Source organism: Sceloporus occidentalis, unplaced genomic scaffold (assembly GCF_023333645.1).
Source record: "Sceloporus occidentalis isolate IW3139 unplaced genomic scaffold, rSceOcc1.0.p SCAF_6, whole genome shotgun sequence".
Classification (NCBI taxonomy): Eukaryota; Metazoa; Chordata; class Lepidosauria; order Squamata; family Phrynosomatidae; genus Sceloporus; species Sceloporus occidentalis.
In genome coordinates, this window is record NW_028316986.1 from 89,540,521 (window position 1) to 89,556,029 (window position 15,509).

The window sequence follows — 15,509 nt, forward strand, 5'->3', positions numbered from 1 at the left end:
GCTGTGGCAGTTAACATAGTGTCAAACTGCATTATTTCTACAGTGTAGAATGTCCTCTACCAGGGTGACCAGATGTCCTCCTTTTCCAGGACATATCCTACATTTCAATCTTCTGTCAAGGAGGAAATTTCAAAATATCCTTCATTTTGAGCATGACTAAGAAGCATGAATTTACATTTATATGAGTGTTTTTAGCCAAGTGCTGTGTGTGGAGGGTTGTGTGAGGAGGAGGTGAGTGAGTGGGGGAGGGAGGGAGGGAGGGAGGGTTTTAGCACTGTGTGGCACCAACACTAGAGACGGCGATGAGGGCCCTGGCCAGCAGGGGGCGCCCGGGGCTCCTCTCCTCCTCCTCCTCCTCCTCTGCCTGCCCATCGCCGGCCTCCCTCCTCTCCATTGGAGGAACAGGCGGCGCTTCCTCCTCTCCTCCCCCTCCCTCCCAGGCGGGGCGGGGCGGGGCCTTTCCTTTCTCTGGCGGGATGCAACAAGTGGCCCTTCTTCTTCTTCTTCTTCTTCTCGCTCTCTCCTCTGCGGAGCCCGTGAGGGCGCCATGACGGAAGCCGCGGGGGGCCAAGGTTCTCTCCCTTCGGCGGAGTGAGGAGGAGAAAGCATGAGCGACAGCAGCGGCGGCGGCGGCAGCAGCAGCAGCACCGAAGGGGGCCTGATCAGCTTCTCGGTGCCCATGTTGGGGGGCGGCTGCCCGCTGCTCTGCGAGGAGGCGGCCCCGGCGGGGAGGAGGCCGGGGGCGGCGGCGGGGGAAGCGGCGAAGCCTCCTCCGGGCGCCTTCTGGAACGAGGACTCCGGCAGCGCCTCCTGCCCCGAAGCCCGGGCCAAGGGCGTGGGCAGTGGGCGCCGGACCACGGTGTGCTACGTGATCAACGAGGCCAGCCCCGGGCTGCTGCAGGCGGCGGAGAGCGGGGCCCTGCAGAGCCTGCGGGAGGCGTGCGAGGCGGCCGGCGCCGAGCTCCAGGCGCTGCACTTCGGGAAGCTGGACTTCGGAGAGACCGCCGTCCTCGACCGCTTCTACAACGCCGGTGGGTCGCCTTTGCAGCAGCAGGAGGAGGCGGCTTCCGGCCGGAGGAGGCCCTGGCTGCGCCACACTGGAGAGGGAACCCGGTTTGGCAGCGCTTTCACTCTTTGCCTGGTTCTTTGCTATGGAATTCTGGGAGTTGGACTTGAGCCAAACAAAGAGTGAAAGCGCTGCCAAACCGGGTCCTCTCTCCAGTGTGGACGCAGCACTCTCTCAGCTTCAGGGGACGCCCATGGCAAGCCTCCTCTGGACAGGTCTTGACCCCCAGAAAACACCAGGATGGGTTCACCATAAGTGGACATGACTTGAAGCCACACAGCCCCCACGGTTTCTTCTGTTCAGAGGACTAGTCCACTGAGGTAGATAGACAGTTAATGTAGGCAGGTCACATACTCTCAGCTTCAGGGGACACACATGGCAAACCTCCTCTAGACAAATCCTGATCGGGCTGCCTCATAGTCGCCCCAAGAGCTTTGTTGTTGTTGTTGTGTTGTTTCTGAATGAATGAGACTCTCTGGAACCTTGTGACCATGGGCAAATATGTGATAATTAAGATAGACAAGTCACAAACTCTCAGCCTCAAGGGGAGGCAATGGCAAACAGGACAAATCTTGACAAGAAAACCCCAGGATAGGCTCACCTCAAATTGGGAAGGACTTGAAGGCAAACAATGCGCACATAGATGTACTGTCATAGGGTTTTGACAGTTTTCTTCAGAGGGAGTTTGCCATGAGGCTGAGAGAGTCTTCTGTTTCATCATTCAGCATTCTGTCCAGGAGGAATTCCATAGTCCTCCATTCTGAGCATGACTAGGAAGCATGGATTTATGTGTATATGAGTGTGTTTAGCTTTTCCTGGGTCACGTTCTACATATTCTTGAGCGACCTACAATTTGCGGTGCCTTGGCCTCCTTTGCGGCAAAGACATCCCTGAGAGAGAGAGTGACTTGCCCAAGGTCACCCAGTGGGTCTCTGTGGCTGAGCAGTGATTTCAACCCTGCTCTCCAGTGTCATGGGTCCAAAACACACTGCAGAAATCATCCAGTTTGAGACCACTTTAACTGCCCTGGCTCAATGCTAGGCAATTCTAGGATCTGTAGTTTTGTGAGATGCTTAGCCTTCTCTGTGAGAGCTCTGGTGCCACAACAAACTGCAGTTCCCTGGATTCCGTAGCACTGAGCCAGGGGAGTTAAAGCAGTGTCAAAATGGATTATTTCTGCAGTGTGTTTTGGACTATAGTCCAACACTGGCTCAACAGTGTAAAACACATCCACTCACACCCTGTTGAACCCCATGGTGGGTCCCCCTCAGAGGGAACGCAAATACGGGGAGCAAGGCTGGCAGAGGAATGACGTCCCGCCACTTTCCCAAATGATACCCATGTAAGAGAGATGGGGAGCTGTGGGAATGGTCTTGAGGGTACAGTCTCTGGTTGGTTGGTTGTTGTTCTGGGTGTTTAGTTCAGCCCACTGTGTGGAATGAAGTCTTGAGGGCAAAAGGGATTCTTAAGTAGAAATAAATAGAATTGAGCGGGTTTGCCTGATACATCTGTATGTGCTTTTCCTGGCCTTGTAATTCAGAAGTAAACTGGAGGGCTGCTTTCCATATTGGGCAGAAAGGAAGATAGGTTTGCCTCTACGGCACATTCAGTGAAATATGTATGTCTGTCTTCAAGTTGCCTGTGGCCTTATGATGACCCCATGAATTTCATAAGGTTTTCTTATGTAAGGAATACTCAGTGGTGGTTTTGTCAGTTCCTTCCTCTGAAGTGTAGCCTACAACACCTGGTGTTCCTTGTCTGTCTCTCATCTACTCAGTGAGGAGATAGTATGGCGCTCACAGAAATGTAATTTCTGAAGAACATCTTTGTTGTCATCTTAGTTAAGCATAACTTCCTTCTGCTTTTCTTTGCTTTTCTTATAACCAGATAATGATGTGTGAAAATTCCTTCATGCTGGACAGAGTGTGCATTTATAATTGGCATCCTTCTTCCTTTTGTATCGCATTAACATTGGTCCTCAGCATTGCTCCGAAAGGCATCTTTGGTGCTATAGTGGACCCTCCATATCCAGGAATGCTTTATCCACAGATTTGTGCATCCACAGCTTGAAAATAATATATATATACACATTCCCAAAAGCAAACCTTGATTTTTATAGTTTTTTGTGAGTTTTCAGGCTATGTGGCCATCTTCAAGAAGAGTTTATTCCTGATGTTTCACCAGCATCTGTGGCTGGCATCTTCAGAGAATGATTCCTTGATTTGTGTTTGAATGAACACGAGACACTGCAGACTGAGTCAGCTGGAAAAATCAGCAGTACCAAAACATGTTATAAACCATCCTGGCCATAAAGTGCTGTTTGAAAACACTGAAATTCTGGACCATGCCAACAACTATCAGGTCAGAATGCACAGGGAAGCCATTGAAATTCATAAACACCTGGACAACTTCAACAGGAAAGAAGAAACTCTTAAAGTGAACAAAATTTGGCTACCAGTCCTGGAAAACAGCAAAATCAGGACTCAGCAAATGCAAATGAGAAACCACACAGGGTGGGGGGCTTTCCCAGCAGACAATGATCACTAATTAAACAGACACTAATCCTCTTTGCATATCCTCCCACCCTAAGACCATGCAGTCAGCAACAGAACAATACACAGATTAACATTGAAATCACTCCTCCCTACTCAGGGTCACACAGCAATATGTGTGTGTGTGTGTATATATATATTTATATACACACAGCGCGCCTGCGTCATATGCGGGCACGCCTTACGCTGCTTCAGCATACGCGCTCTAGCCACGGGGGGCGGAAGGGGCGGTGTGTTCCATTCAATTGAATGGGCGTGTGCGCCCGTTGCGCCCTGTGCGCCGCCGTGCACGAGCCCCATTGTTTACAATGGGGCTTGGGCATAGGCGGAATTCACCTTATGTGGAGGGATCCGGAACGGATCCCCGCATAAGGCGAGGACCCACTGTGTGTGTGTGTGTGTGTGTGTATCCATATCCATATCCAACTCTCTTCTATGCCAGCATTCTCTGGAGATGCCAGCCACAGATGCTGGCGAAACGTCAGGAATAAACTCTTCTAGAACATGGGCTCATAGCCCGAAAAACCCACAAAAACTATGGATTCCGGCCATGAAAGCCTTCAAAACCTTGATTTTGCTATTTTATATAAAAGACGCTATTTTACTACCCCATTGTACATACAGTTGAACCATGGTATCTGCTATGATTTGTTTCCAGGACCCCGTGGACACCAAAATCCCTGGATGTTCAAATCCCACTATATACAATATAGCAAAATGTGTGTGTGTGGTGTGTGTGTGGCAAAAACAAGGTTTGCCTTTTTGTTTTGTTTTGTTTTTGTTTTTTTAAATAACCCCATGGATGGTTGAATGCATGAATGTAGATTCCATGGATATGGAAGGCTGACAGTAATGGGACTTGAGCATGCCTGGATTTTGGTATTCACAGGGGGTCCTGGAACTGCCGTATATACTGGACTATAAGTTGACCTCATGTATAAGTTGACGGCAGATTTGTGGGCCAAAATTATGGATTTTGCCATGACCCATGGATAGGTCGAGGGTAAAACTTAGAGGCTCCTGCAGTATATGTATGTGTGCATGCGGCAAGAGGGGCTCTCTTTGAGGCTTTTTGCTTCAGCCTTGAGCTTTCGTTTCAGCCTTCAGACAGAGAGGTGTCCGAGCGGGAGAGGGATTCTTAAACAAACAGCAGTATCAGTCGATCACCCAGGACTCTTTCTGTTTGGCTCAAGAGAAAAAGAAACTGCACTGGGAAATCTGAAAGAGCTGCTATCACACTACCATAGTGACCTGTAAATAAGTCAATCTGGAATTTGGGGGTCAATTTTGGGGCATAAATTTTTAGGCTTATAAACCCAGTAGATACCAGGGGGCCACTGTATTTCCAAAAATGCAAGTGTGTAGTGATTGTGAATATATCTTCTTCACACTTTGCAAGTAAGGAGTGGGACCTTTCTTCTGTTCTCTGTGTGCATCACAATTCACCATATATTTGGAGCCAAGGTATATAAGTAATTAAATATAATGACTCAATGCATCAGATCACACCTTTTAAACTGGAATCTGCTATATGTGTTCCCATCATTGTATAAAATGGTTGCATTTATACATACATAAGGTAGGCATGTTATTGCCTGTTAGATGTTGTGTTGCAAATTCCTAGCAGCACTAGCCAGTGTAACCAATGTTGAGAGACAATGAGGTTGTAATCTAATAACATCTGGAGGGCCACGAATTGCCCATCTCTAGTTTACACATTAAGGAAGAAAATGTATTTTCCAGTGCTCTCCATTCATCTGGTTGCCAATCATGCAGCCCTTCATTTGTTGTACTACAATTCCCACCAACCTTAGTAGTAGCTAGTGGCAAAGAGTGCTGCAGATTGGAGTGCAACAGCATCTGGAAGGCCACTTGAGTCTCACTGTCCATGCCATACATATATGTTCAGATACGTGTAAACAGTATGTACCTTCAAGTCACCTGTTATCTTTTGGCAATCCCACGAATTTCGTAGGGTTTTCTTAGGCAAGGAATACTCAGAGGTAGTTTTACCAGTTTCTTCCTCTGAAATATAGCTTAGAGCCCCTGTAGTCTCCTATCCAAGTACTAACCAGGGCTGCCACAGCTTGGCTTCCAAGATCAGCCAAGATCTGGTGCCTTCAGGGTATTCAGACTCTTTCATGTTCAGAGATGATGTTATTTTAATCTAGAGATAGATGAAAAATTCATTGTGTTCACATTTTAATTGAGATTACTCAGTTCATAGCTGTCAAAACTTACAAAGTACAAAACTGAATACAGATCCTGTCACACTTTGCAATTAGAACTCTGTAGATTTCCCAGTCTCCAGTGTGCTTTGTAAAACAATAAACTGAATTTAAAAATTGGGGGGGAATGTCAAAATGTCAATGAAGAATGTATACATTTGAAAAATGTGCACACACATGCTCTAGTCTATGGAAAATAATATAAAAATGCCTGATTTCGAAAACTTTTCTTAGAAATATGTGTCGGAGTGGGAGGGGGCTCTTCATCCAGTTTGACTGTGGAGTCAAAGATTGGTCCTGGGAAGCTGAGTAAGGAGATGGAAGCTTGAAATACAGTTTTTGAGGGTATTTATCCAAGCTGGCAAAATGTGACATGTTGTTGTTGTTTTGTTGTTGTTGTGTGCCTTCAAGTTGTTTCCAACTTATGGCGAAACTCACAGGATTTTCTTGGCAAGATTTGTTCAGGGGTTTTTGCTAATGCCTTCCTCTGAGGCTGAGAGAGTGTGATTTGCCCAAGGTCTCCCAGTGGGTTTCCATGGCTGAGCAGAGACTCAAACCCTGGTCTCCAGAGTCATAGCTCAATGCTTAAACCACTACTCTACAGTGGCTCCCTTAAAATGTAACATACATGCATTTTTGTACTTTGTAAGTAAAACTGCTAGTCCTCATGAAAGCCGATACAAGATATTTGTCCCTTGCTGTGGAAGAGGGAGTCATGAGAATGTTTTATCACACCTCATGTTGTTTCCAGTTTCCTTGGTTCTGAAGATAGGAATCAGCCAATACATTCTGCAGCTGTTTCAGCCAGTTGCACCTAAAAGCTGTTAAACAAAGGTGAATAGCTGTTTAAGTGATAGGTGCCTTGGCAGGAAGTCACACCTAGAACTTTATGCCAGGAGGATAACATTCTATTCAGAATCAGTTCACCCATTTTTCCATTTCTGTTTTCAGAGTCTTTGATGTGGCCTTGAAGTTTATGGATATGACACTGTCTATTGGTATCATGCAATGTATGAGCCAAGCAGATCCTGGCTCAGATTGGTGGGCAATAGGACCATTTGTGTGGCAGTCACACTACATATATAGTGTACACAATTGAGCACGTAGACTGTGTTTACTGCTGAAAATGTGTTGACCACTGGAATGATAAATTTAGATCATGAGTTCTTAGCTGAGGACACATAACTACTTCAGTACGTCCCAGAAACAGCTCAGAACCACAGAAACCCACAGTCTCACTATGCCAAATTACTCATATGAATGGGTCCTTAGAGTCAGTGCACACATCCTCTCTTTATAAGAGGAGTTGGGAACCTTTGACCTTCCAGATGTTTTGGATTAAATCTCCCACAGTCCTTTGCCATTGACAATCCTGGCTGGGGCTGGTGAGCATTGAAAGCTGAAATGTCTGGAGGTGTGCAAGTCCCTCACCCCACGGGATAGAAATAATGTACTCTGTTTCTGTTCCTCAGCAGTTCTGGTTGGATCAAGGCAGAGAATTGTAGGAAAGAGTTAAGGAATTGCTATTTTCTGTTACATCCAGTGTTGTCCATCTACCAGGATAATAATCATTATTTGCAACTCAGTTCTGTCTCCCCTGCCCACCTCACAAATCTATTCCAGAGAGTTGATCAGGTTTAGAGGGACAGGGAAGTAGAAGGATGACAGCAGCTTCACAACATTTTGTAACATTGGATGAAGGGTCCTGTTAATATTCCCTGAGAGGAAAACCTTAGAGATAAATGTGAATTATATAGCTTGAACTGCGCATCAGAATTGTCCAAGCCATTGTATTCTCCATCTCTATGTATGGATGTGAGAGCTGGACAATGAAGAAAATGGATAAGAAGAAAATCAGTTCATTTGAGATGTGATTCTGGAGAAGAATGCTGAGAATGCCATGGACAAACAAACAAACAAACAAACGGGACCTTGAACAGATCAAGCCTGAACTCTTCCTGGAAGTCAAGAAGATCAAATTGAGGCTGTTGTACTTTAGCAACATCATGAGAAGGCTTGACTCATTACAAAAGACAATAATGCTAGGAAAGGTAGAGGGTAGGGGAAAGAAAGGAAGACTGCACACTAGATGGATAGATTCAATGAGGGACGTCATGGGTCAGAACTTGCAGGATCCAAGCAAAGCAGTGGAGAATGGGGTCTCGGAGATGTTTCATTCACAGAGTCACCATGAGTTGGGCCCGATTCAAGGACAGTTAACAGCAACAACAACAAAGTCACTTGACAAACTATTAATGGCAAAAAGGATCAGCAAAAGTCCTGGGAGAATGGGAATTTTCCTTTCCCCTTTATATTTAACTACCATGACGTCAGATCTTTTTAAGAAGGAACATTTTTGCCGCAGTAGTTTTGAACAACAGCCGGCATGCCACTAGTGTGAGCTCAGTGTTTACATGACCATACTCTCCAGAATTTGAGTGATGACTACCACCAGGAACACACGAAGCTGAGCCAGGTCATTAATCTAGCTAGCCTTGGATTGTTGTCACTAACCAGTAGTAGCTTTCCAGGGTCCCACTCAGGAGAAATGCAAATGAAGAGATGTTCTGCCACTAAGCTATGGCCCCTTGATGGTTACAAGAAAATGTTACCACTAGTTTCTTAAATAAATGTGGTGCCAACTCAGTCTCATCAACTCTTATGAACTCTTCCACAACTAAGCAGAACATACAAATGAATTTTCCTCAGATCACACTTGCATAGGTTTAGAAGACATTTTAGTATTCTTTTGTGCTTAAAGACTACAGAAGGGACTTCTTCACTCTATGGCCATATGCATTTAATAGTGTTTTCGTAGGAAAGGAACATTCAGAGGTGGTTTTGCCAGTTCCTTCCTCTGAAATATAGTCTATAGCATCTGGAATTAATTGGCAGTCCCCCATGCAAGTACTAACCAAGGTTGACCCTACTTAGCTGCCAAGATCAGTCATGATCTGTTGTCTTTAAGGAATTTACACTATGTTTGCTTTATTCTGAATTAGTGAAGAAGTACAGTTTAAATGAAGGAGAATTAATTTCTCTTTTAGAAGAACTGAAGTCATTCTAAAATTGACATATTGCTAATCTTGTACAAAAGTAGTTCACAGTCTTGTACCAAAATAGGTTTTGTGTGTTGGTTCCAGAACTGACATGTTTAGATCTTTCTATGTGTATATATTAGCAAACATGCCCCCCCCCCCCGAGCCATACGTGGCATAGGTGAAAAAAGGGAGGAATAACTTAGAAATTGAGCTGGGGAGGCTCCTGTTGGTCAGGAAGCAGAAACAGAAGGGAGCAAAATGAAAGGTTGTGAAGGCAGATCTGTGGTGCAGTAGAGATAAAAGAGTGTTTGTATTCATGGGTGCAACAGCTGAGAATGCTGAGAAAGGGAGAAAGATAAGAGGGGCAGTTCAGAGAGACTGAGAGTGAGAAGAATAATTTGTTTGGTGTACAGAGAGAAAAGAGGACTACTGCCAGACTCATATCCCACTGCCTGTGTAGGCAGTGGTTCAATTAGGGTAGGGCTGCACAAGATGCGGCCTGGGGGCCAGATGCGGCCCACCAAAGAATTTCTGGAGGCCCAGGGCCCCATTGTCAGGAGGAGGGGGGATGTCCTGGTTCCCAAAGTCCTTGCCTGATCGCATGGGGCTTTGGAGAACAAGAGCAATGGACTCTTCCCCCAGAGTTCGCCTCTGCTTCCCAGGGGAGCTTTTACTGGGGGAAGGCTTACAGCTCCTCTGACTCCATTGGCCAGGCAGGCCCAGAGGGAGGAGCTTTTTGCAGGCAAGTAGTGGAGACAGCCGGCCGGGAGGGCAGAAAGAGAGTGAGAGAGCAGACAGCAAGAGAGCTAGAGATCACGAGAGAGCCTTGGGCCCTTCTTCTAGAGAGTGAAGGGGAGGATGGGAGAAAGAGAGGAGGACACCTGACCACCGCGTCGTCGTCCTCCTCTGCTTTTGAGTGGCCTAGGGGTTTTGCCTTTGAGTGGTAAGGCTACCCGCCTGGCAAAACCCCAAGGCCACTCAAAAGCAAACGACTCGGCAGAGGAGGAGGAGGAGCACAACGCAGTGGTCAGGCGTCCTTCTCTCTTTCTCCCGTCCTCCCCCCTCCTCCTTACAAGGCTGTCCGCTGAGCAATGGGGGAAAGAGACAAAAGAGGATGGTGGAAAGAGACAAGGACGCCTGCCCACTGTGTTGTCTTCTTCCTCCTCTGCTGAGTCGTTCACCTTCAACTGGCAAGGCTGTCCGCCTGGCAAAAACCCCAGGTTGCTCAAAGGTGAATGACTCTGCAGAGGAGGGCAACGCGGTGGGTAGGCATCCTTGTCTCTTTCCCCCATCCTCCTCCTCCTCTCCTCTGGAAGGAAGGAAGGAAAGAAAGGAGGAAGGAAAGAAAGAAAGAAAGAAAGAAAGAAAGAAAGAAAGAAAGAGTCAAGGAAGCGAAGAAGTGGAGAAGGAAAGAAAGAAGGGAGGGTAGGAGGAAGAAAAGAAAGAAAAAAGAAAGGAGGGAGGGAGGAAGAAAAGATAAAGAAGGGCGGGAGGGAGGGTGAAGGAAGCAGGGAAAGGAGGAAGGGAGGAAAGAAAGACGCATGGAAATGAAGGAAGCAAGGAAGGAAGGAAAGGAGGGAGGGAGCAGGGAAAGGAAGAAGGGAAGAAAGAAATAATAAAGGAAGGAAAGGAGGGAGGGAGGAAGTAAAGAAAGGGAGAGGAGGGAGGGAGGGAGGGGACACCTTGCCCCCTTGTGGGGTGACTAGATTTTCCCTCCTTTTCCCAGACAATTTCCTCATCTTAGCCTTCCTGTCCAGGATGAGGGATTCCACAATGTCCTCTATTTTGAGCATGGCTAAGTAGTATGGATTTGCGTTTTGCTTCCAGCTTTTATTTGGTCATGCTCCCCTCCCCCCCATTTTTAATGTCCTACATTTCACCTAAATGTCTTACATTTCATCTAAAGCTGCTGGAGGCCCGAACAACCTTAGCCAATCCTAATTTTGGCCCCTATCTCCTTCCAAGTTGGACACCCCTGCATTAGGGCCACTAGTGGCAAAGAAGTACCTCCATAGGTTTCTGAAATAAATGAGGTCCCACCTCAGTGATATTACATGGCATAATTTCTTCTTAAGTCACAAATAATTGGAGCAGAGGATATTTTTTTTCAAAAAATAAATGTACTAAGGGTGTATCCACATGGTAGAAATAATGCAGTTTGATACCACTTTAATTGTCATGGCTCCATTCTACACAATTCTGGGATTTTTTAGTTTTGTGAGGCACCAGCCCTCTTTAGCAGAGAAGGCTAAAGACCTTGTAAAACTACCAATCCCAGGATCTTTTGCCTTCCTCTGAGACTGAGAGAGTATCTTGTCAACGGTCACACAGTGGGCTTTCATGGCTGAGTCCCTAGTCTTCAGAGTCATAATCCAGTGCTCAAATCATTATGCTGTGGTGGGTAGTACCTAGAATCATTGAGTTGGAGGAAACCTCAAGGGCCATCCAGTCCAATCCCCATGCTGGAATACAGAATCAAAGCACCCCCAATAGATGGCTCTCCTCTAAAGAAGGAGACTCTGGCCTAAAACACACTGTAGAAATAATCTAGTTTGAGACCAGTTTAACTGCCCTGGCTCAACACTAGGGAACTCTGGAAAGTTTTGTGAGATCTTGAGCCTTTTCTGTCAGAGAGAGCTCTGGTGCCACAATAAACTACAGTTCTCAGGATTTCCTAGCACTGAGCCAAGGGAGTTAAAGTGGTCTCAAACTAGATTATTTCTACAGTGTGTTTTGGGAGTCTATGGAGTTTATCAGACGGGAGGAATTTCTCTTAATTTTGAATGAAAAGAAAGTGGGGCCAGAATGCATTCACGTGAATTCGCTAATTCAGCTAATTTACGTGAATTTGAATTGTGTTCGAACTGACTTCCCATTGCCTGAAAATAGCTTGCCATTGCCCGAAATTGCGTTTGATCACCTCTCACGCAATAACATGAAACCCCATGATTGCGTTCGGACTGACTTCCCATTGCCCAAAATTGTGTGTGGTAGTCTATCATGCAATAATGTTAAACCTCATGATTGCATTCGGATTGCCATTGAATTATACTTCCAATTTCCCTTGCCTGATAACGTCCTACCGCACTCCGAGGGAATGTGTCCCGCTGCTGAACATCCTTACTATCAAGAAGTTCCTCCTAATGTTCAGGTGGAATCTCTTTTCCTGTAGATTAATACTACAGTTGTACTAAACTCTGCAAAAACTTGTTTTAGCCTTGATTGAATGGCAAACTAAGATTAATTTCAAATCAGCACATAAGTACGTACAAAATACTTTCCTGACTCAGAATCACCAGACTATGTTATCTTGTGTATTTTGCATCATAAAACAATGTTTCCTTATGTTGCCATGATTGTTTAGCTCCAAAAATGTTTTCCTCACCTCTGTTTTTAATTTCTGACTCACAGGGTTTAACTCGTGTTACTTTAAATCATTATTCATCTAGCCCAAGATGGTGTTGTTTCCTTTGTTGACAACTCTTGACCTAAATCATTTTTGATTAATTAAATAATTCAAATTGTTTGTGTAATGCTCAATAACTAAGAATTCTGTGTGACAAGGGGAAGTTTCACAAACTGCTTTCTCTTTGAACACTGTGAATTTCTGTAGAAAAATGTTCTTTTTCTTCTTATTGTTAGAACTGGGGAACATAAAAACATTAGATAGTTGCTTGGAAGAATAGAACTTGTCCATGTGGTCTACCATCATTAATCTGTATGTCTTGGTTGAAGTGATTTCAGTAGTTTAAACATAATAATGGAAGCCTTGGAAAAGCTTGCTATGCAACTGTATTGTGGAAATCAAATAGCCATTTTGTTGAGTTGTTGTTGTTAACTGTTCTCGAGTCAATTTTGACTCATGGCAATCCTGTGGATGAGACATCTCCAAGGCCCTCTGTCCTCAGCCTCTCTGCTTAGGGCCTGGAGGCCCAGACTGGTGTCTTCCCTGATCGTGTTTAACCATCTGGCATGTGGCCTTCATCTCTTCCTACTGCCTTCCACCTTTCCTAGCATAATTGTCTTTTCTAATGATTAATTTTTCCTCATTATGTGGTCAAATTATGACAGCCTCAATTTAGTCATCATGGCTTCCAGAATGGCTATTTTGTTGAGACATTTAAAATATTATTTTATCTCCTAATATACATTTTAGTTGCCTGCAAATCTTGACCAAAGTGATATCGGTATGTTACAGATTATAGCTATGAAAATTCTAACTACTTGTCAGGCCAGATAAAGACATTTCAAAACTAGTTGCAGAAAGTAAAATGGAAGAATAATCAGGATTATCCATCACAGAAAATTGGAAAGGGATAGTGTGGGATATGAAAAGGCAGTGGACCTTTTGTATGGCCGTCACACTACATACATAGCACACGCAACCCTATTAACCCTAAGAAAACCCTACCTCCTTGCACTAGCACAGCCCATAGTAGCAGAAAATAAGTTTCAGCATTATAGTTCTTGCACGTTATTAAAATGAGTATTGTTAAGTTAGGATTACCAGGAGATAGATGGTTGAAGGAACAAGTGCAGAGAGCATGCAGTGAGTTGAAAAATCTGGATCTGAAATAGAGACATTTGGAGAAAATCTTTATGTAGAGGCTCAAATGGATGCATGAGCTCTTGGTTCCTCAGTTGAGACTGGTGGGGCACAAGGAACTTGTGGAAGTCTCAGGCTGCCAATGTGGCGTAGTTGTTTGAGTATTGGTCTTTGGCTTTGAAGACCAGTGTTTGATTCTCTGCTTCACTATGAAATCCACTGTGTGACCTTGGGCAGATCACATGTTCTGAGCCTCAGAAGAAGACAGTGGCAAATCTCCTCTGAACACATCTTGCCAAGAAAACCCCCATGATAAAACCCCATGCCTTAGTGTTGCCATAAGTCGGAAACCTTTTGAAGGCGCACCACACCACCAGAGCTTCATCTGTACTGCAGAAATAATCCAGTTTGACACCACTTTAACACCATGGCTCCGTGGTATGGGATAATGGGATTTGTAGTTTGTTGTGGCACCTGAGGTCTGACAAAAAAGGCTAAATATCTCATAAAACTACAAATTGAAGAATTCTATAGCACTGAGCCATGGCAGTTAAAGTGGTGTCAAACTGCATTATTTCTCCAGTGTGGATGCAACCTAGATTCCAGAACAGGGATGGGAAATGTGTGGTCCTCCAGATGTTGCTGGTCTACAGCTCTCCCATTATCCCTTGCCATTGTCAATGCTGATGTGGGAATTGTAGGCTTAACAACTCCTGGAGAGATGTATGCTTCCTACTCTCATTCCACAACATGTGTATAGTTGCAGTATCTTTAAATTACCTATATTGTTTTTAAATTTCCTGCTGAGTTTTTGTCTGGTGCTTGTACTACCAAGTGCTTTGCATTCATCATTTTATTCTGGTTGAAAGTTCTGGACTGGTAGAAGAAATACAGCAGGAGCTGGCTATCTCTTGAGAGTGATTAAGTTGTGTATTTCTGCATGGCAGGGAACTGTACTAGATGGCCCTTGTCGTTCCTTCCAACTCTGTGGCTCTGAGTAGCTACTGTGATGCTGTGATAGAGACACTGAGGTAACTCTGCTGATCCATTTTCAAGCTTTGGAAAAGTAGTAGCTCTTGACAACAATGCTTAGCAAACAAGAAAAGAATGGGAAACAACATACTCCACAGTAAGGACAGCTTTATAGTGACTCAAACAGCTGGAGTTGTGTGATTTTCGTGCATACACTGTAATGCTCTTGGCACAGTTAACCTTAAAAGAAATTAGTTTTTTGTGGGTTTTTTGGGCTATATGGCCATGTTCTAGAATATTTTCTTCTTGACATTTCGCCAGCATCTGTGGTTGGCATCTTCAGAGAATGCTTGCCTGGAAAAAAGTGGGTATATGTACACACACACACACACACACACACACACACACACACACACTGTGTGAGCCTGGGAATGCAGGAGTGATTTGCATGTGTATTGTTTCTGTGCTGATGGCAGGCCTCAGGCTGGGAGGCTAATGCAAAAGAGGACTAGTGTCTCCTAATTGGTGATCATTATCTGCTCGGAAAGCCCCTGACTCTGAATGGTTTCCCATTTGCATTTGCTGAATCTTTATTTTGCTATTCTTCAGGACTGGTAGCCAAATTTTGTTAACTTGAAGGGTTTCTTCTTTCTGGTTGAAATTGTCCAGGTGTTTGTGGATTTCAATGGCTTGCCCTGCATCCTGACATGGTAGTGGTTGGCATGGTCCAGAATTTCAGTATTTTCAAACAGTATTTTATGCCCATAATGGTTTGTGGCATGTTCTGCTACTGCTGATTTTTCTGGCTGACCCAGTCTGCAGTGTCTCTCGTGTTCCTTGATTCTTGTTTGCACACTGCATTTGGTGGTCCCTCTGTAGACTTGTCCACAGCTGCATGGTATGTGGTAAACCCCTGCGGCTGTGAGAGGGTCTCTCTGGTCCTTGGCTGAGTGAAGCATTTGCTGGATTTTCTAGTTCACAACAAACTATGGATGCCGGCCATGAAAGCCTTCAACTTCACTTAAAAGAAATTTTCTCATTATTAATAATGGAAGAGATAAGGGAGACTTGCCTTCCTCCACTATCCTTTGTCAGCTTCCTGAA

At 44.9% G+C, this 15,509-nt stretch overlaps 1 protein-coding gene across 1 annotated transcript in view; it reads left to right on the forward strand.

Moving 5' to 3' along the window:
* The first annotated feature begins 461 nt into the window (after nucleotides 1-461).
* The window catches only part of MAP3K5 (mitogen-activated protein kinase kinase kinase 5), a 155,280-nt gene continuing 140,232 nt past the window's right edge, over nucleotides 462-15,509 (forward strand). The window contains exon 1 of the mRNA XM_089530296.1: nucleotides 462-1,031. Coding sequence (XP_089386422.1) covers nucleotides 608-1,031 — 424 coding nt within the window. The 5' untranslated portion in view covers nucleotides 462-607. The remainder of the gene's footprint in view (nucleotides 1,032-15,509) is intronic.